This window comes from Berghia stephanieae, chromosome 3, assembly GCF_034508935.2.
Source record: "Berghia stephanieae isolate SIO BIC M18660-M18661 chromosome 3, UCSD_Bste_1.3, whole genome shotgun sequence".
Classification (NCBI taxonomy): domain Eukaryota; kingdom Metazoa; phylum Mollusca; class Gastropoda; order Nudibranchia; family Aeolidiidae; genus Berghia; species Berghia stephanieae.
In genome coordinates this window covers 36,843,653-36,864,436 of record NC_088362.1, presented here as the reverse complement: position 1 = coordinate 36,864,436, position 20,784 = coordinate 36,843,653, and the positions used below count along the sequence as shown (strand labels likewise).

Genomic DNA, 20,784 nt, shown 5'->3' with positions numbered 1-20,784 from the left:
AAAAACCCAAGTAGTCTCATTCCAGGACAAAGTCAAACATCTATTTAGAATATGGTAAAAAATACAAAAAAATGGAGGATGATAGGGGGATAAAGTTGACTTGTCCAGCCCCTGAGGATAGTTATGGGCTCCCACCATGCTTCATTCAATAAAATAGTAATTCTAAAAAATCCTTTTCCTCATTATTCATTCTATTACACATTGCTACTCCTTACCACTGTTGGTCCCGGCATTTCTGGTAGAACGTGGGAGGTCTGACCTGGAACCTTAGCACTAGCGTGTCAGCCTCCTGGGTCAGGTAGCCTTCATTCATCAGGAGGTCAATACGGAAAAATCGGTTGTAACCCCAACACTCGCCCACCTGGAGGAAAAATATCAATAGAATCAAGATTAACCTCATTTCATGTTTTGTGTTTTGATTTCAATGTGTATCAAAAATACAAGCCTTTTAACCTATTTCTTTTTTTAATAAATCTAAAAAAATCATTATGATGGTTAAAAATAAGTTATTTTGAATTAAAAGTATCGAAATTGCTTATTGATATGATAAGACATTAGGGGTCCCGATTGCTCAGAGGGTAGAGCACTCACAAAGGAACCAAGATCGATCAAAAGTAAAGCAGAGATATCTGATATCTGTTCTGACAGCGACTGGGTAGCTAGGTCAGACACAGATATTGCCGACAACTGTGCCAAATATTTCTCTGTCGTCTGTCTGGATTTTACGTGACGTATCAAAAGTTGTTTTTTGGTTTTTGTTATTGGCTGAAGAAGGGTTTTGAGTCTGAAATATTCCATGTTTGGTATTTTGTTCTTTTTTTTGAAGCTGTTCTAGCATTACTTTCATTACTTTTTCCAGCCCACGGTTTCTAGCAGTTTAGTATCACTTCTCCAATTCATTGAAATAGAGACAATAATATCCAAAGTACTTTACCTCAAAATCTGAAGCGAATTCCCGTACAATATTTTTGGTCATATCTCGTGATGCCTGATGTACCATTTCCACTCGATATTCATACCTGGCAACATGACAACATTTCATTATCACAGTCAAACAGATAAAAACATTTTTAAAAAAATCAAATTCAAATTCTTTGGAAGAGTAATTAAAAAAAACAAACAAAAACTTAAAATATTCAGATGTTCAATTTCTTGCATAATGATAAAGTTGAAACATAAAATCAATCAGCACCCACTAAGAGGAACACACTCAAATGCTTACATTACACATTCAAAACAACACATAGAACAAAACATAACAGAGACATGATTTACAAGGAAAAAAAATATCATCTTCCAAAACTTAAACTATACATTTGACTGTTTCCTTCTCCGACTAGGGAAAGGACAAAACCAAGTAATCTCACATCAAGACAAAGAGAGAAAGCAAGTTGGAAAAACAGATATAGGGGGTATAGAAGACACAGTGAGTAACTTCCCTGCCCAGTAAGGTAGGTCAAGAACCTCACCCAGACAGATCTAGGTAAGACAACAGCAGATCAGCAGAATTGTGAAAGACTAGAGTTCTACCCAAATGATAGCAAGCAACTGCTATTGCCCATACCACGCTGTAGAAACCAGGATAAATTCCATGGGCCTAATGGACTACTTACACAAAACAAGGTTTTTATCAAAACAGACACCACTTGTCGTGGTGGGGCTGCATAAGTGTTTATTGCAGAGACAAAAATCTACAGGTCAACTGTCACAAGACCATCCAGGTAGAAAACAGACACCCCTAGTGGATCACTTTGTCGTGGTGGGGTTGCATAACTGTTTATTGCAGGGACAAAAATCTACAGGTCAACTGTCACAAGACCATCCAGGTAGAAAACAGACACCCCTAGTGGATCACTTTGTCGTGGTGGGGTTGCATAAGCGTTTATTGCAGGGACAAAAATCTACAGGTCACAAGACCATCCAGGCAGACAAGCCATAAACGAGAGCCTTGGTTGGCTCGGCTGGATATACAGGAATTAAATGGTGACCCACACAGCACAGGTGGTCAAATGCCAAGTCTACACCACAATATTATGATCAAAACAGAGAAAAAGATGAGAAACTTACTTGGACGTTTCTGGCAAACCTTGTGAGAGTTCCAGAAAGACGGACAGGTAGTTACCTCTGACAACACCATTCCCATCCTGTTGATGTCATGTATACAGACAATGGTGTGGTGTCGGTGTTATAGTTATTGATGATGATGGTGATGATGATGATGGATGGATATTAATTGTGGTGATGGTGGTGATGCTGATGACCATGATGGTGATAATGATAATGATGATGACGATGATGATGATGTTGAGGAGGAGGACAATAAGGATAATGATGAAGATGATGACAATGATTATGATCAGAAAATAATGACTTGATACGATGATGATTACAATGACAAAGATGAATATGATGGTGATAAATAATAACAATAATATGATGATGAAATAAATGATTATGACAAAGATGACAACCATGATATGGTGTTGACGACAACGACGCTACAACTTACTGGATAAACCTTCAGCCTCCAACTCAGACCATGGACAAACAATGGCTGACTGTAAACGGGATCAGCCCTTTGACGTAGCACAGAAAAGTTTTTCATCATGAATGTCAGCGTGTCGTACTGGGGGACAATTTCACTGGATGGTCAGATCATCATCATCAGTCCATACAGGCAAACATGAAAGAGACATGCACAGTGTATAAAAGTCAATATTTCAGGGTTCTTGGTATGAGGTTGACAAGTAGAAGATAAGTCCATATAAATTGACAATGTGTGTTTGAATGAAAAAAAAAATAAAATTATGCCCTTTTGCAACGGCACCATAAGATCCCGTCGCCTAGGCATTCCATGAAGAAATATAGATAATCCATCAAACAGGATGTCTGATGTCAACAGGAATCATCCGCGTTGTCCAAGTGAGCAAATTGGGGGTTAATAATCTTGCCTAAGGAAAAAAAATGAAAGTGCCTGGAGCAGGGCTCGAAACCCAAGACCGTCCGGATCACTTTGCTCACCATGAAAGCTCACCAGTAATAGAAATGACGACAGCAGCCAACATGTATTTCGAGTGTTTCGCTTTGGTTGAATAGTAGTTATTTCAGACAGAATTAAGCAAGTAATGTTCACTTTTGCAGTTATCTAAAAGAAGCATAATTTGCTAATATCCATTATCATTATCATTATTATTATATCATTAAAAAAATGAAAGTGCCTGGAGCAGGGCTCGAAACCCAAGACCGTCCGGATCACTTTGCTCACCATGAAAGCTCACCAGTAATAGAAATGACGACAGCAGCCAACATGTATTTCGAGTGTTTCGCTTTGGTTGAATAGTAGTTATTTCAGACAGAATTAAGCAAGTAATGTTCACTTTTGCGGTTATCTAAAAGAAGCATAATTTGCTAATATCCATTATCATTATCATTATTATTATTATCATTATTATTATTATTATCATCATCATAGTTGGTGTTGATGTTGCTGCTGTTATTATCATTATAACTCTTGAGTTCACCATGTATGAAAATTGAATAAATTTGTTCTATTTTCCATTCATATGAACTCGAGAAAATTAAAGGAACAAATAACAATAAAGATTAACATTCCCCACTCATAGGGGCATGTAATCTAAATTGTGGAGACAACCTATTTCATGATTGTCAACATTACAGACTATGGTGGAGTATTTGGCCCATGGAAACTAGCAACATGCAATAGGGAATGCCAAAAATATTTTTATCACTTAACTAAAACAATTCGTACCAAAAGGCAAACATTTAATCGAGAATCATTTATTACTGAATCTACTACAGCCTCCCTACCTGGTAAAGTCAACAGGAACAGCCGTGGACACGAATGAGAAAGTCCCCTGCATCTGGACATTCCTGAAGAGCAGCATGAGGTCCTTGGTCCGTGCCACCAGTTCAGCCTTCCCACAATCCCTTAGTTTGGTTTCCACCTTCTCAATAATGGACTCCCACAGACTCACTTCCTGGGCCAGGCGATTCCTCTGACCTGGAGAGGCGAATAAAATGATATAAAATGAAATAAAATATGAAATAAAAAAAACAAATCAAATAAGACATAAAACCAACATAAAGCTGGACCTCTCCAGTCCACATTGATTTAGCCTGAATCTGAATCTGAATTCATGAGATACAAAAAGGCCCTTTGACTCCGAGAATGAACATCTGGAACAATAGCAAAAAGTTTTTATTATGTTAGGAAGAGGGATGTTTGTTTTGTTTGTTTTTAAGGGTTTTACGGTGCTTGTGACATTTAGGTCATATCAGTGCCAGTAACAAGGAGGAAAATGGGATAGTCAAAAAATTATTATGATTAAAGCACCCATGACAAAATAAGGTAAAGGGGAAGTGGCTGCAAAGCATTTAAAACATTCACTCTCCAATTTTAGAATCTAAATTCAACTTTTACACAGACATGAAGGTAGTGGTCCTTCATTAAAGCGCAAAAAAAATAATAAATAAAAAGAATTTAAATATATATATATATATATATATATATATATAATATATATATATATATATTATATAAATATATATAGAGAGAGAGAGAGAGAGAGAGAGAGAGAGAGAGAGAGAGAGAGAGAGAGATAAATAAATAAATAAAAGCCAGACAAGTTGTCATCACTTACAGACTAGTGTCAACAGTTTACTCTTCAATTGTGCCTCCAATCTGGCAATCATCAATTCCACAGCATTTCGTATTTCACGAACCCGTTCATCCTTGGCATTCTTTACACTCTCAATGTTACGCTCCTGGTAAAAAGGATATAAGTAAATAAATAAATGAGCTACAAAAAAAAAAATCAATATAAAAATAAATCCCAAATAAATATGTACAAAAAGAAACATCAATACATAAAATTAATTAAGCAATAAATAGTAAACAGCATGGATCAAAACAGGAGTGAAACAAAGTGAATCCTTTTAAACGCACTCTATAATTTTTCATTTTTATTTAAATCATTTAAAAAAAGCTCCTACTACACACCCCACCTATCCCCTTAACAAAGTAAAAAAAAAAAAATTTTTTTAAATAAGAAAAGTCTACTGACCACATCCTGGACCAGGCACAAGAGTTCGATGTGTCGAGACTTCAACTGATTCAGCTCTGTGTAAATCTTGGCCTTGTGTTCCTCATAAATTCCATCAAGTGGTCGGAACGTGTGGCCAGAATGCTGGGAAGGAAAAAAAAACAAAACAAAAACCAAACATTATCATTGACCTCTGATTAAGCACTGGTTGTCTCACTCAGTTTTGAGATGGGCAACTCTGGAAATTTAAAAAAAGAAAGAGAAAGATTGCAAGGAAGTTGGAGAAGGAGAGTTAATGAGTTCAAATCTGTTGTAGGAAACCTATCCAAATTCTGTACAATTCTTTTTTTTTTAAATCCAAAAACAACAAATTCTATTCAGAACACACAAAATATCCACCACTATTTGAGAGATCTATCTCTTTAAAATCTTCTAGAATTGATGTGGAATGGTTATATATTTGGTAACATGTCCAGATCTGATTAAATATATAATAGTTAGAATTTCGTCAAATAATTTACATTAACAATCAGGAGAAAAAAAAAGAGATATAAATTTGCCAAAAAATTGGTCCCTGCAAAAAAAATTGTATTTACCAATTAAATTTATATGGAAGAAATAAAAAAAAACAAAACTTGTTAAAAGACTCACCGTCCCACCCCAGAGAGCACACTGGTGACAAATACTTTGGTGACATTTCCAACAATACACACTCAACTTCTCCTGGTGTTCAGAACAACTGGAATGTAAATGGACGTGAGATGGGGAAAAAAAAAGGGGGGGGGGGGAAGACAGATGAAAGGAAGAGACAAATATATTTTTTAAAAGCAACACTTTGGACCTGCGTTCAAAATCAAATAGGACAACACTTCTTTGACAGCAACAAACATGACCTATCTATTCAACACGCCAAAGAAGAAGATCAGAATGTCAAAAGCAGACCTGTGTGTATTACTCAAGACAGATGGTCCAACCTTCTTTTACAAAAATCAATACAATGCAAAACACCTAAAACAACATCAGATACAACATTTCATACATAATGATGGCACAACAAAATCCATATTGTTTCCCCTCCCTTCAACATCACCACTAAATAAATAACGGATTTGATGACATGAAATTTCTGTGTCAAAAAAACTTCCTGAGTTGGCCAGACTTGGTTATTTCAAGTCCTGGTATTTTACTCATATTCTATGAATTGATCGCAACAAAGACTTTTGTTTATGTGACATTCTATCAACGGTCTTGGCCATCTCATAAGTGGGTTGCACTGTATTACTATTACAACTTGGAAACAGATGCAATGAAAAAACCCTCCCAAAACACAGTTTCATTTGTGTTTCTACCGAATCCAATTTCGTTTAAAAACAAACATCCTATAATTTTTTAAAGTTGTGCAATATGGATATTCCAAGCTACCTTATTAAATGGTATAAAGAGTTTCTGACCCATAGACCGCAATGTGTAAAATTGGGTGAACATATCTCCAACAAAAGAACATTGTCGAACGGATGTCTCCAAGGCTGCGTGAGTTCCCCAATCCTGTACATCTTATACACCAACGACTGCAGACCATCCTTTGAAAATTGTTTTATAGTGAAATATGCAGATGGTACTGCTATTCTTGGCTTATTAAAAGATAAAGTTACCGAAAAGAATTTTTTCAAACAAATAAATATATTCACCGATTGGTGTAAACAAAATCAGCTTGAATTAAATGTTGAAAAAATGAAAGAACAGGTGTTTGGTGTAAAAAATAAAAACTGATTAATTTATTTAATGTTAGATAAACTGACCAATTGATAATGATGATAATTTTTGGTGTCGAATTGCCACAGTTGTAACAAATTGAAAACGAAATGAATATGTTTATGTTGTGTATATCGAACATGTGAAATAAATAAATAAATAAAGAAAAAAAGAAAGAAAGAAAGAAAGAAAGAAAAAAAAAAAGAGAGAGAGAGAGAGAGAGCGAGAGAGAGGGAGAGAGAGAGAGAGAGAGAGAGAGAGAGAGAGAGAGAGAGAGAGAGAGAGAGAGAGAGAGAGAGAGAGAGAGAGAGAGAGAGAGAGAATAAGTAAGAGTGAAATATCTAATATCTGTTCAATGTTATAGTTATCATTTAACGTTATAAAAAGTGTAACTAAATGACAAATTGCCATATTTATGGACAATAAAGATCTATTATTATTATTATTATTATTATTATTATTATTATTATTATTATTATCAAAAAAGGAATACATTTCTGTACAAGCTCAGATAACTTGGTTCGTAACATCAAATTTCAATGAGTTGAGATATGAAGAGATTAAAAAATTAAATAACATATTTAACTGAAATAAGTTTTACAGAAGACTAAAACAATGAATGAAAAGTGTCACCAAATAAGGTTAGCAATTTTATAACAAGTCCATTGTTAAAAAAGTTTTTCTTCAAGATAAAAATCTTACATTTCTTTACTGTTACTGGCACTATTTTCAGCCCTGGCTATGGGCGCCGACTGCTGGAGACTGTCTAGCTGTTGAGTTACTTCTTCTGCCCACCGACAGTTGACGAGTTCGTGCATGTGAAGAGGGGCCCTGGGAATTATGGATAAAAAAACCCAGTAAATTTATGGAGTAAATTGGTCTTCAATGAACTTGAAGAAATAGAGGGTGGCTGTGAAAACAAAAAACACAGGCCTTTATGTCTGACGGGGAGGGGGGGTCACAATAGCTCAGTTGGCACAGCACTTGCTTCAAAAAAAAAAAAGTGAGCATTTAAATAGTAAAATATCCACTTAAAGTGCTCAAAGTGTTTTACAAGGTGTCCCTGACCAATAGCACCACGCAACATGCAGAACAAGACTTCCACCACCACCACCATCACCACCAGCACCTACCTGCAATGAGGGCACTGGGACCGTTGCTCTGTCAACCATCTCTGAAAGAATGAAGAAAAGAATAATAACAATGGGTTACAAATAATTCCCTTTGCATAAGTGTACACATGACAAATCCAGAGTCATCTTCTTGCTCAATTTATGAGACAAGATTTAAACAGAGAACTGCAATATTGAAAGCAGCATCGATACTGCAACGATTTGTCACTCACCTTTGGCTTTGTTTCTCTCTAGAATTCCTACCTATTTGGGTTAACTTTGAAAAGATGTGATAAAATGTGTCAGAGTTTAAAAACAGTTTCTCTTTCTCTTCAGCTTCACTGTTTTAAAACACAAGTAATTACGAGTTTTTGAAAGATTTAAATGCATTTTACACAGAAAATGGTACTCTCTATATGTGTAATAACTTAAGGGATTCAAACTTTTCATCATGTGGTACATTTTGTCAGACCTTCACCCATTGCACTGGTGACAAAAAGTGAAAAAGTTATGAAAAAATTTAACGAATGCCCATAACCCCAATTTTTATTACATTAATTCTCATCTGTAGAGGAATTGAGGTGATAATATTTATATCATTATTCCATTTTGTATATTATACGTAATTTTTACACCCCACTCCCCCCACCAATCCTGAGAGACAGAGACGCCAACTTTAAATTTGGCTCACAGGAGTTTCAGACACCACTCGTAGGAATTTCAATGCCGAAAGAGGAATTTCCGCACACAAGAAAAAGGAATTGGAATGGTATTTGGCATTGTGTTTAAATATTGTATAGTTCTAAATAGATAACAGATTAGAATTATATTATGATACATAAACACATTGCCAAATACAATCCCAAAGTTTCCTTATTTCAAATGAAGTAAAGCGCCAAAACTTTATGGTAGAGATTGTAGTACTGGTGGTAGTGTTTGGTATTGCCAAATTATTGAAAGTAACTGGAGGCACAGTTGGATTGTACAACTCCAGACACTTTCGATGATTTGTCTCATTCACTGCAGACTGTTGGTGGTTATTGTAGTAGTGGTAGTAATGATGAAGATGTGATAGTGGTTGTTGTTGTAGTAGTAGTTGTAGTGATGATGATGTGGTGGTGGTATAGTGGTTGTAGTAGTTGTGGTCGTGATGATAATGATGTGGTGGTGGTTGTAATAGTGGTGGTAGTGATGTTGATGTGGTGGTGATGGTGGTTATAGTACAAATGGTAGTGATGATAATGTGGTAGTGGTGGTTGTAGTATTAGTGGTAGTGATGATGATGTGGTGGTGGTGGTTGTAGTAGTAGTGGTCGTGATGATGATGTGCTGCTGGTGGTTGTAGTAGTAGTGGTAGTGATGATGATGATGATGATGTTGTAGTGGTAGGAGTAGTAGTAGTGGTAGTGATGACGATGTGGTGGTGGTGGTGGTGGTAGTTGTAGTAGTAGCAGTGGTGGTAGTGATGAAGATGAGGTGGTGGTGGTGCTTGCAGTAGTAGTGGTAGTGATAATGATGTGGTGGTGGTTGTAGTAGTGGTGGTAGTGATGATGACGTGGTGATGATGGTTGTAGTACAAATGTTAGTGATGATGATGTGGTGGTGGTTGTAGTAGTGGTGGTGGTAGTGATGATGATGTGGTGGTGATGATGGTTGTAGTACAAATGGTAGTGATGATGAACTGGTAGTGGTGGTTTTTTGTATTAGTAGTGGTAATCATGTGGTGGTGGTGGTTGTAGTAGTAGTATACACACCCACGAATTACGTGCCTGAGCGAGCCTTTACTCACGGTTTAGGTCAGGTTGACCTCAGGGTCAAGCGGTCAATCCTGCAGGTAAAGCTGCATACAATGCATTAAGATATGAAGTGAATAGAAAAGTGCCAGAAGACAATAGAGAATAAAAAAATTTTTTTTTTTTTTTTCGCGGCGGTGGTGGGGTTTGAACCTGCGACCTTATTGGTACGACAACTCCGCCTGGCAGGTGAGAGCGTGGCTCTACCGTGTGAGCTATCCACGAACACAAAAATATTCGTTTCAAACTCAAAGTCATTACTAGATCCCTCTCTCACCCACTTCTTGAGACCGCCGATTCGTTCGTACACCACCTTCGCGAATAATTTTGACCAGCAGTTAAGCTTAATAGCCAATATTCTCAACACAAACATATAACATAGAAACGATTGAGACATTGAGTATGCTCCGGTGTATGGGGTGAATTTTTTAATTCAGAAAAGTGAGTGGAGCAGGCACTTATGTTGGTAACAACAAGATATGAAGTGAATAGAAAAGTGCCAGAAGACAATAGAGAATAAAAAAATTTTTTTCGCGGCGGTGGTGGGTTTGAACCTGCGACCTTATTGGTACGACAACTCCGCCTGGCAGGTGAGAGCGTGGCTCTACCGTGTGAGCTATCCACGAACACAAAAATATTCGTTTCAAACTCAAAGTCATTACTAGATCCCTCTCTCACCCACTTCTTGAGACCGCCGATTCGTTCGTACACCACCTTCGCGAATAATTTTGACCAGCAGTTAAGCTTAATAGCCAATATTCTCAACACAAACATATAACATAGAAACGATTGAGACATTGAGTATGCTCCGGTGTATGGGTGAATTTTTTAATTCAGAAAAGTGAGTGGAGCAGGCACTTATGTTGGTAACAACAAGATATGAAGTGAATAGAAAAGTGCCAGAAGACAATAGAGAATAAAAAAAATTTTTTATTCTCTATTGTCTTCTGGCACTTTTCTATTCACTTCATATCTTGTTGTTACCAACATAAGTGCCTGCTCCACTCACTTTTCTGAATTAAAAAATTCACCCCATACACCGGAGCATACTCAATGTCTCAATCGTTTCTATGTTATATGTTTGTGTTGAGAATATTGGCTATTAAGCTTAACTGCTGTCAAAATTATTCGCGAAGGTGGTGTACGAACGAATCGGCGGTCTCAAGAAGTGGTGAGAGAGGGATCTAGTAATGACTTTGAGTTTGAAACGAATATTTTTGTGTTCGTGGATAGCTCACACGGTAGAGCCACGCTCTCACCTGCCAGGCGGAGTTGTCGTACCAATAAGGTCGCAGGTTCAAACCCCACCACCGCCGCGAAAAAAATTTTTTTATTCTCTATTGTCTTCTGGCACTTTTCTATTCACTTCATATCTTGTTGTTACCAACATAAGTGCCTGCTCCACTCACTTTTCTGAATTAAAAAATTCACCCCATACACCGGAGCATACTCAATGTCTCAATCGTTTCTATGTTATATGTTTGTGTTGAGAATATTGGCTATTAAGCTTAACTGCTGGTCAAAATTATTCGCGAAGGTGGTGTACGAACGAATCGGCGGTCTCAAGAAGTGGGTGAGAGAGGATCTAGTAATGACTTTGAGTTTGAAACGAATATTTTGTGTTCGTGGATAGCTCACACGGTAGAGCCACGCTCTCACCTGCCAGGCGGAGTTGTCGTACCAATAAGGTCGCAGGTTCAAACCCCACCACCGCCGCGAAAAAAATTTTTTATTCTCTATTGTCTTCTGCACTTTTCTATTCACTTCATATCTTATTGTTACCAACATAAGTGCCTGCTCCACTCACTTTTCTGAATTAAAAAATTCACCCCATACACCGGAGCATACTCAATGTCTCAATCGTTTCTATGTTATATGTTTGTGTTGAGAATATTGGCTATTAAGCTTAACTGCTGGTCAAAATTATACAATGCATTACGTTCCAAAAACATATAAATTGAGTAACGGCATTTCCTGTTTTCAGTCTACTGCTACTCCTCTTTTAAATTCACAACATATTTTTCAAAGCTTGGATATAACTGCATTTTTCTTGTTTGATATTTGTGTCTGGGTTTCATTATTCTGCTGTGATTAGTTCTTTAGTTATTTACATCTGAAAAACTCAATGAATAAAATCAATTACAGGAGCTATTTATTTTTTTTTTAAATTAATATAAAACTTTTGACACAACCAATTTTTTAAAAAGTTGTATCGGCGCATCTAACATTCTCTGGGCTTTTTAATGATTAAAACCGTTTAATGGACTTGTCTTTTAATCTTTTATAATATTTTTTTTCTTGCAATGCACATACAGGAAAACGGATCACACTTTAGAGACCCACATGAAATCTTTAAATGAACTTTGTAGTGTATGTGGCTATACAGCACTCACTCAAAAAGAAAAAAAACGTAACTGCTAAAGATTACTGTGTAATGATTTCAAATGTGAAATACTTTTGTTATTTGATATTGATATTGGAAAAGACTTAGAAACAACACATTCAAAAGTGATATGTTACAAATGTGTAAAAAGAATCAAAATAAATGAAAGTATATAAAGGAGAAGAGTTTTTAATAAACTCCCGGACTATTGTAAAAAACAGTCAGCATTTGTGGACAGATTTTGTCCCCAGTGACATTACAATGTGCAATGTGTGTGAAACATTTACCAACATACGAGTCGGCTGCATTAAAGATAGGCAGTCAAGTGACATTCAAACCTTAGACACAACGCAAGACACACATTCATCACACTCCACAGAAATCACAGTAGACAATGTTATAATGACAACCAGTCTTCTTCAAGTTTCCCCTGACTTACAGTCTCATGTACCAGAATAGAAGATAAGATTAGAAAAGAACGACAGAAAATATCAATTAAATTATCAAGAAACAATACAGGACAGTTTACAAAGTATTAGACAGGTAGAGACACCTAAACAATTTGAAATTATAATGTGACTTTTGACTGAAAGAAAAGTGACATAATAGAGCAGGAGTTTGGATTCCCTCCCTCTCCTGAGAATCATGTTTTCCCCCCATTTTAGTTCTCTCTCTCTCTCTCCTCTCTCCTCTCTCTCTCTCTCTCTCTCTCTCTCCTCTCTCTCTCTCTCTCTCTCTCTATCTATTTTATTTATCTCTAATCTCTATCTCTCTCTCTGTCTATCTATCTATCTATTTTATTTATCTCTATCTCTTTCTTTCTCTCTCTCTCTCTCCCCCCCCCCCCACCCCCACCTCCCTCTCCTACGTCTTGAACACACATACGCTCACGCCGACAGACAGTATTGCAATAAATACACATACACACATAAAGTCAGATAGATAATACACATCATTTACGTTTTGTACAAATAAATGTTTAAAACCATCCCGGAATTTGGAATTATCTATGTTTTCTGTTATTCAAACTGTGAGAAAAGATTGTCTTCATTGTGTACTTTGGTGACTTATACGAAACAATTACGGTATCCCAAATATAAACGGCTATTACTATGAATTGATTGACAAGTCCATTTAGAGACGACGTAAGTAAATTCTCTTAATGTTTGTCTTTAAATTGAACCAAGTTTTATTGCATTTGAGCGTGTCGTTTTTTTTTTTGGAATTTGGGGGTAAAGTTAAAAATAAGTTAATTATTTCTCAAAATATGAGTAATTTATAATTAACAATAACTTCCTTTCAACTAACACTATGAGAATCGAATTTATATCATAATACTCAGTATTTTCTAAATATTTTCTTTCTGTCAATTTCTTTGCGTTCATGATCAAATTAAACTTGGGATAGCAGGTTTACAAAGTAAACAAACACGCGTAATGACTGGGAGTAACAATCATTCAACAGGTAATTGTTATCATGACCCCGAGGTCACGCCCCCACAAAGGCGAAGGGGGCTGACTGGGTGGTAAGGCATGCGGTCAGGTTGAGTTCACTGAACAACTAAAGGCACGGCTTTTCGTTTCAGTAGTGATGATGTGGTGGTGGTTGTAGTAGTAGTGGTAATGATGATGTGGTGGTGATGGTTGTTGTAGTAGTGGTTGATGATGTAGTGGTGGTGGTGGTGGTTGTAGTAGTGGTAGTGATGATGTGGTGGTGGTGGTTATAGCAGTAGTGATGATGATGTCGTAGTGGTGGTTGTTGCAGTGATGATGATGTGGTGGTGGTGGTTGCAGTAGTAGTGGTAGTGATGACGATGTGATTGTGGTGGCTGTAGTAGTTGTGGTAGTTGCAGTGATGATGATGTGGTGGTGGTGGGTACAGTAGTAGTTGTAGTGATGACGATGTGGTTGTGGTGGTTGTAGTAGTAGTGGTAGTGATGATGATGTGGTGGTGGTGGTGGTGGTGGTGGTGGTTGTAGAAGTAGTGGTAGTGATGATGATATGGTGATGGTGGTTATAGTAGTAGTGGTAGTGATGATGATGTGGTGGTGGTGATTGTAATAGTGATGGTATTTGTGGTAGTGATGATGATGTGGTGGTGGTGATTGTAGTAGTTGTGGTAGTGATGATGATGTGGTGGTGGTTGTAGTAGTAGTGGTAGTGATGATGATGTGGTGGTGGTGGTTGCAGTAGTAGTGGTAGTGATGATGTTTGTAATACTAGTGGCAGTGATGATGTGGTGGTTGGAAAGGGGGGGGGGGGGGGTATCCTTGGAACAAATTGACCTCACCGGAATTTGACGGAAGTTGCCCGGAGCCCGGAATTTTTGGCTCCAGACCGGAGTTTTTTCCGGTGAAACCGGAGTTTTGGCATCACTGTGAGAGACCATCTAATAATTATAATTACTTGAAATTAGACATTTGGTCAAATTGTGGTGTTCACTCATAAATCAAACAATTTGTCAGATTGTCCATTCATGTGACAAAAGGAGAGTTAAATCTTTAAAAAAAATTTTTAACCACCGGACTCCAGAAAGACAAGCATTTGAAAATTTGGCCAGAAAACGTGTCCTCCAAATATCGACAAATTTAAACGATCCTGCCCTCCTATGGGCAAAACCTCTCAGACATCCTACTTGAACATTTAAAAATTAGTAGTTTTTATGAGATAAATGCAGTAGTCGCTACAGTTTACTTTATAGATCAATGTTTGACCGTCCCAGGGATTGAATAACACTTCAAAATCCTTTAAATTATATAGTCTGGCATCAACGTTAATCTTCTATAAGTTTTAATGACTTACAGATGCTCATGAAGTTCTGAAATTGAAGGCAAAAATGTGTATTTCTACTGATTTTGTGTACTAGTTGGCAGGTTTAAGTGAAAGTGTCTTTCAGGCAGTTAAGTGGTTAAGGAAATACAAACACACAAACACACAAACAACTTGTACTCACACACATGTACGCACATACACATGTACACACACATGCATGTATGCACACACACACACAACATGTACGCACACACACATGTACAAACACAAATACACACACACACACATTTACACACACATATACGCGCACACACACACGTGTACGCACATACTAACCCAAACATGGAGACATCCTTACCCTGATACATGGATAGCAGCACAGCTTGGAGCAGTGTGGACACAGACGGGCATCCCTCAGGTTTTCCATACAGATGAAACATCGGAACACCTCGGCAAGGCTCTATGGAGAAGACATTGTAGGAAACTGTAAATACGCTTTGTAGTCTAGGGCATGGGTTCTTGGGTCTATCGATCCCAGGGCTGAGCCATGCTGAGGGTAACGCAACGTTTTAGGAAAAGTCTCTTTTCTCATATTTTCACATCACACTTAATTACATAGCAGGTAACTGTTGTCTCTGTCTAAAAAGTATGGTAAAAGTGCCTTATACACTTCATGTCTCGTCCTACATGTTAAGTGTTGCTGTTAGGTTGAGATACCTTGTAAAATACTTTGAGCACAATTGGTGGATGTTGCACTTTGTTCAGACTCGAATAAAAAACAAAAAAACAAACAAACCCAAAAGTAAGCAGCATAATGGATGCTTAATTTAAGTCGCAGCCAGTCAGACCGTCGCCTTCCTTCACGCACAGCTTGGCACGGACCAAAAAACCCACAAAAACCCCGGTGGTGAGTTGTATTCAATCGTGTAACCAGTGAGATCATTTGATACCTTGAGCACTATCGGCGGCAACTCACTTCTCGGTTTCCTTTGTTTGATGATCGTCACCTTGAATTGTGACCTAATTCAAAGGTCTCGGGCTACAAGTTAACGAAGGCTACGGTCTGACCTCTTTAAATTGAAATTTGTTCTGGTTTTAGATGTCATATCTATCAACGCCCATGAAGAGTTAGATAGTACACATTTTACACAGAACAGTCAGATAGATTTAGATTTCAGTGCCTGCAACATCTTGTCAAAATGTATGATAAATTGAGGTATTTATGCTATACGCTTAGGTACAGTACTCACAACATCCGCAAGCCAAATTAAACATACCAAAGCACAAAATTGTTTGTGGATGTGACCTTTAACGTTTATAGTCTGATTGATATAATTTAGTGAGGACTAACCACTAACTGGTTGTCTAAAAATAATGACAAAGAGCTGAGTGACGTCACCTTTGTACCTTCTATAGTAGAAGGAATGAATTGAAGTAATAAGTTTGTCCCAATGGAAATAATCTACCCTAATTCCAAGCATAACATGTTTGTATTCATCCTAACGCAGTGGAATGGTTATTTATTCATCTCCATCTAAAAATTGTTTAAAATATTTTTTCCCATGAAGCTCCAACACAATACAACAAAAAATGTCCAACCATTTTATGAAATGTGACCAATCATCTCACAACGGTATTATGTTGTGGTGGTTTAGATGCTGAAAATCTTAATTTTAAGCTATTTTAAAAGAATTTGAGTTTTAAATGTCTTCAGTGAGTAAAATAAATAACAATAATAAATAAAATTCTCTTTATTCATCCCACGGGGGAAATTTTTCTCTAGGTTCTATTTCAAGGGAAGACTGGAATAATCCAGGCGTCAGCCGCAGTGCAGTGCCGCAAATTAAGCTAGGGCGAGGTGACTTGCTTAAGGCCATACAGCGCAAAGATCGTACCGCTGAGCCACGCTGTCTCCCAGTTCTTTTTTGAACTAAAAGAAACAATAAATAAATCAAAATTCTGATCATTCTGACTTGACATTCATTTTTTCTCATTTGCTGGTCCATGCCGATATAATAGAGTGGCCATACGTATCAAGTATCACGAATTAATCACACACATGAACATTTTATGTGTAAACATAGAGCCGTTATGCGATTTGTATGGGTCACGGGCCTGTTTACAATGTGAAATTAGTCAAATATCGCATAGCGGCACTATTTTTACGTATAAATGAATGATCATATGATAGATACGTGATGATGATACGTGATGCGTATAATCGTCTAAGTCTCTCTATTACCAGGTTGATGGCATGGGTCACAAATGTGAAATGAAAAACAAAAACATAAAAAAAACAAAACAAAAAAAAAACAAAAACAAAACAGAAACATCGCACAAAATCGTAATGCTTTTAGTCTGAAAATGAAAGGAGAATACAGAGCAAAGAATCTGGTGGTTTGGATTTAATCTGTATAAGTGGCGTCAGCCGTTGGCAAATTCCCCTAGTCGAAATTCACAACAATAAGATGGGAGAAGTGTGTGTGTGTGTGTGTGTGTGTGTGTGTGTGTGTGTGTGTGTCTGTGTGGTGCGTGGACTAGGGAAGCAAACAGGTTACGTCTTGTACACCAGGTAACAGGTAAATTATGTCTCTCATTATTGATTTTAAAATTTCAACAAAATGCCATGCAAGGAAAAAATTGTTGAACTATCTACCATTAAAATTATATAACCTGCCATTCTGAAATTTATGAACAGATACTCGAATTTAAATTTAAAACGTTGCAAATTGCAAGACGAGAGAAATAATGGACGTCTTCCTATTTTGTCAATCCACGTTTAACAAAACACATCAGTTCATATCTAGTACCGGGTCTCATAAACCAAATTGATATGGCCTCATATTATTGTAAAGAGAAAAGAACCAAAAAGAAAAGCGAACAATTGACAAAGATTGTTCTACATTACAACAATGACAATAATAAAAATAGCCCCACTTGCGTTGGGTTATCAGACTTGTACAGTCCGGACACGCTAGGAGGACAAATAAACGGATCTCTGATAATTATTACCCGTTAACATTGACGTGAAAACGTCAACTTTAAAATTGACATATATTTTCTATAGTTCTCTTCACCGCCGGTGTGTAAGAGAAGACATCAGTTTGTGACGAGGGGACAATGACTTTATTTCTATTTATTTCAATAGCATGAGATTGAATCAGTTGGGAGGACGCCCTGGTATAACGTCCAGATGTGAATAATGCAGTGCTAGACAAACTAAGTAAACATTCATATTTTTAAATCAGCTTTTCTCCAATGGGAATTGAATTCGAGACCTCCCGACTGATGGCCTGAGGTTCGAGCCTCTGGTCGAGTAAAGTTAACTCTTGTGGTGAGTTTTTTTTCTGGTGTCTTTCTTTTTGCTTTGTCTGGAACTGTATCATCAACACCTACTCATATTCACCACTCCTCTATACGCATTGATAATCCTTGCATTCGGACGATCTGGTTTGTGGTATATCTGTAAAAGTTAACATCTCACGGGATATAGTGGGGCAGGGGGAGGGGGTGATTTGTTTCGGGAGTGTAACGTTTACAACATCATTTGGCCAGATGAGCATCGAGATAAATAATAATATGAAACAGTCAAAAGACTCCAACGATAAGAGTGTCGCCCTTAGAGAAAGAAGGCAAACTAGAGATGAGAGAGAGAGAGAGAGAGAGAGAGAGAGAGAGAGAGAGAGAGAGAGAGAGAGAGAGAGAGAGAGAGAGAGAGAGAGAGAGAGAGAGAGAGAGAGAGAGGGAGAGAGAGAGAGAGAGAGAGAGAGAGAGAGAGAGAGAGAGAGAGAGAGAGAGAGAGAGAGAGAGTCGTACTTATTGATCCGAAAACCAACCATCCACCTCGTCTGAGGCTATCCAGACGCACTCACATAATTCCCGACAAAATGAACACATTCAATTTTACGTCGACATCAATGACTCACAGAAACGTATAATAAAAAGATGGTTAACAAGACATTTTACTTCCAAAAGTTCCCAACAGGGATTGGACAAAGCCAAACAATATTGTTCTAGTAGTAGTAGCACATAGAGCCACTTGGAAAGGGACAGAAGGGTTGACATCCCTAGAGACTAGAGCAGCACAGGTGATCGATTTGAAAACCCAAGCCCATAAAAAGAATTTATTTTAACACTAATAACACGGAAAAATCAGTCACCATCACTACACTGAGAACGGGAACATACATAGATTAAAGTTGGTGCTGGAGTTAGGGTTGGTTTTTAAAATTACAATCAGTATCAGTAAGGCTTCTATTCCTACCTTTGTGATGACGATCTCACGACCTGTTTTTATCTTCTTTTTAATGACGTCAGCATTTGTCACCAGGATTTCTTCCAAGCTGATGTGATCCACATTGCTTTCACTAATCCCGGTTTCCAGTGCTTGCCTAGCGCGATCTTGACCACCGTCACGTTTACCAACACTAGGACAACTCTCACTGTACATTTCCGAAGGAACTACGAGCATAGGCTCCTCTTTCACGACTCGATGTCTGGTCTCAACCTTTTCTGTCGCCGTTTTCCGTTGCCCACCACATGCATTTTCTAGAGAATCCAGCATCACATCACCTTTGTCATCAGAGTTCGATCCATCCTGCTGACCAACATGGTTCCCATAGTCAGACAGTTTGATATTTTTGACAGAGGCAGACCGGTCACTGCGACTGCTTTTTATAGTTTCCAAGATTACAACGTCTTCTTGTGCTGCATGAGGTGAAGCTTGTGATATCATTTTTCGTGAAGTAAGACAACAAGAGCTAGGCATGTTACTGGTTCCATCACGATGACAGGCATTCCTAGACACGGCCATAAGATCGACTGACTCATCAGTCACATCAACACTACGTGATCCAGATCGAGACGCTTCTCCTTGGACATTCGAGTTTTGCACACGACTCAAATTATTCCTTGTCCTTCCAATTATCCTATGATGTGATGTCAAGGGCGTGTCAGGAAAAACGGATGACGACGTAGGGCAAAGATTGATTGGTTCTCCCAATGACTCGGGAACATTTGATTTCTGGGATTGCGATGTCACATTCACTCCACGAGCACCTTTCATCCCTGCTGTAGAATCATGCGGTAGAGATACTGTATCGTTGGGACAAGCGGCATCATTATCTATAATATCATTCCCGCTAACTACCCTAGCCCCAGACGATGACGAATCGCTAGATTCATTGTTCACCTCGTTGCAGGTGGTATTTCTCTGCTTTCGTTTTGAAACGTGTCTAGCTTCAAGGCTGCTCGGGATCGATAGAAGAGGCACAGACGTCCGCAGTTTTTCTTGAGGAGGAGACGGCAATTTCGTAGACGAGAACATTCTTGGCGGGCCGCAAGCGCGTGTCGGAGATTTGATGTTGTCTCCGGATTTAGACAATTTTAAAGAAGTGAAGGTCACAGATGACGACAGTAAGGTGTCTCCATTGTCTGACCTTGACCTGCAAATGGCCTCCATTCGATCTGGTAACATGCTAGGATTGTCAAACCCCTGACCGGTGTGACAGGATTGTCGTTGTTTATCGTCCAGGAAACCAGCTGAAAGAGGACGGCGTCTTTTGCCTTTCTGTCTGAGAGCACGTCGGTACATGGACATTTTGATTGGTTGACAACACTATTGATAGAATGCTGCTGACGTATCACCACCGTGTCATGTCGGTATTAGCCAAACAGAGACTCAATCCGTTCTACTCAAGTTCGACGTCTTTTCATAGAACAAGTTTATACGATTCGAAATAAATACACAAGGCTATGTTAAGAATATCAACCAGACAAAACTAATTTCAAATAATCAAAGCTTCTATGAAATCGCCATACCGGCAATGATTTGTTTACATTCGAGTCATCATTTGAATTTGCTCATCGCAGATTTCAAAACACGTCTGTACAAAATTCTCACCTAATGATT

General features: G+C 37.9%; 1 protein-coding gene across 1 annotated transcript in view; it reads right to left on the bottom strand.

The window, feature by feature from the left end:
* Positions 1 to 20,784, bottom strand: part of LOC144967656 (uncharacterized) — a 48,587-nt gene that overhangs the window by 18,065 nt on the left and 9,738 nt on the right. Inside the window, exons 2-12 of the mRNA XM_078905177.1 lie at positions 15,232 to 15,333; positions 7,949 to 7,989; positions 7,518 to 7,646; positions 5,715 to 5,802; positions 5,085 to 5,207; positions 4,662 to 4,785; positions 3,829 to 4,021; positions 2,510 to 2,642; positions 2,068 to 2,144; positions 935 to 1,019; positions 216 to 361 (exon numbers count right to left, since the gene is read on the bottom strand). Coding sequence (XP_078761303.1) covers positions 216 to 361; positions 935 to 1,019; positions 2,068 to 2,144; positions 2,510 to 2,642; positions 3,829 to 4,021; positions 4,662 to 4,785; positions 5,085 to 5,207; positions 5,715 to 5,802; positions 7,518 to 7,646; positions 7,949 to 7,989; positions 15,232 to 15,333 — 1,241 coding nt within the window. The remainder of the gene's footprint in view (positions 1 to 215; positions 362 to 934; positions 1,020 to 2,067; positions 2,145 to 2,509; positions 2,643 to 3,828; positions 4,022 to 4,661; positions 4,786 to 5,084; positions 5,208 to 5,714; positions 5,803 to 7,517; positions 7,647 to 7,948; positions 7,990 to 15,231; positions 15,334 to 20,784) is intronic.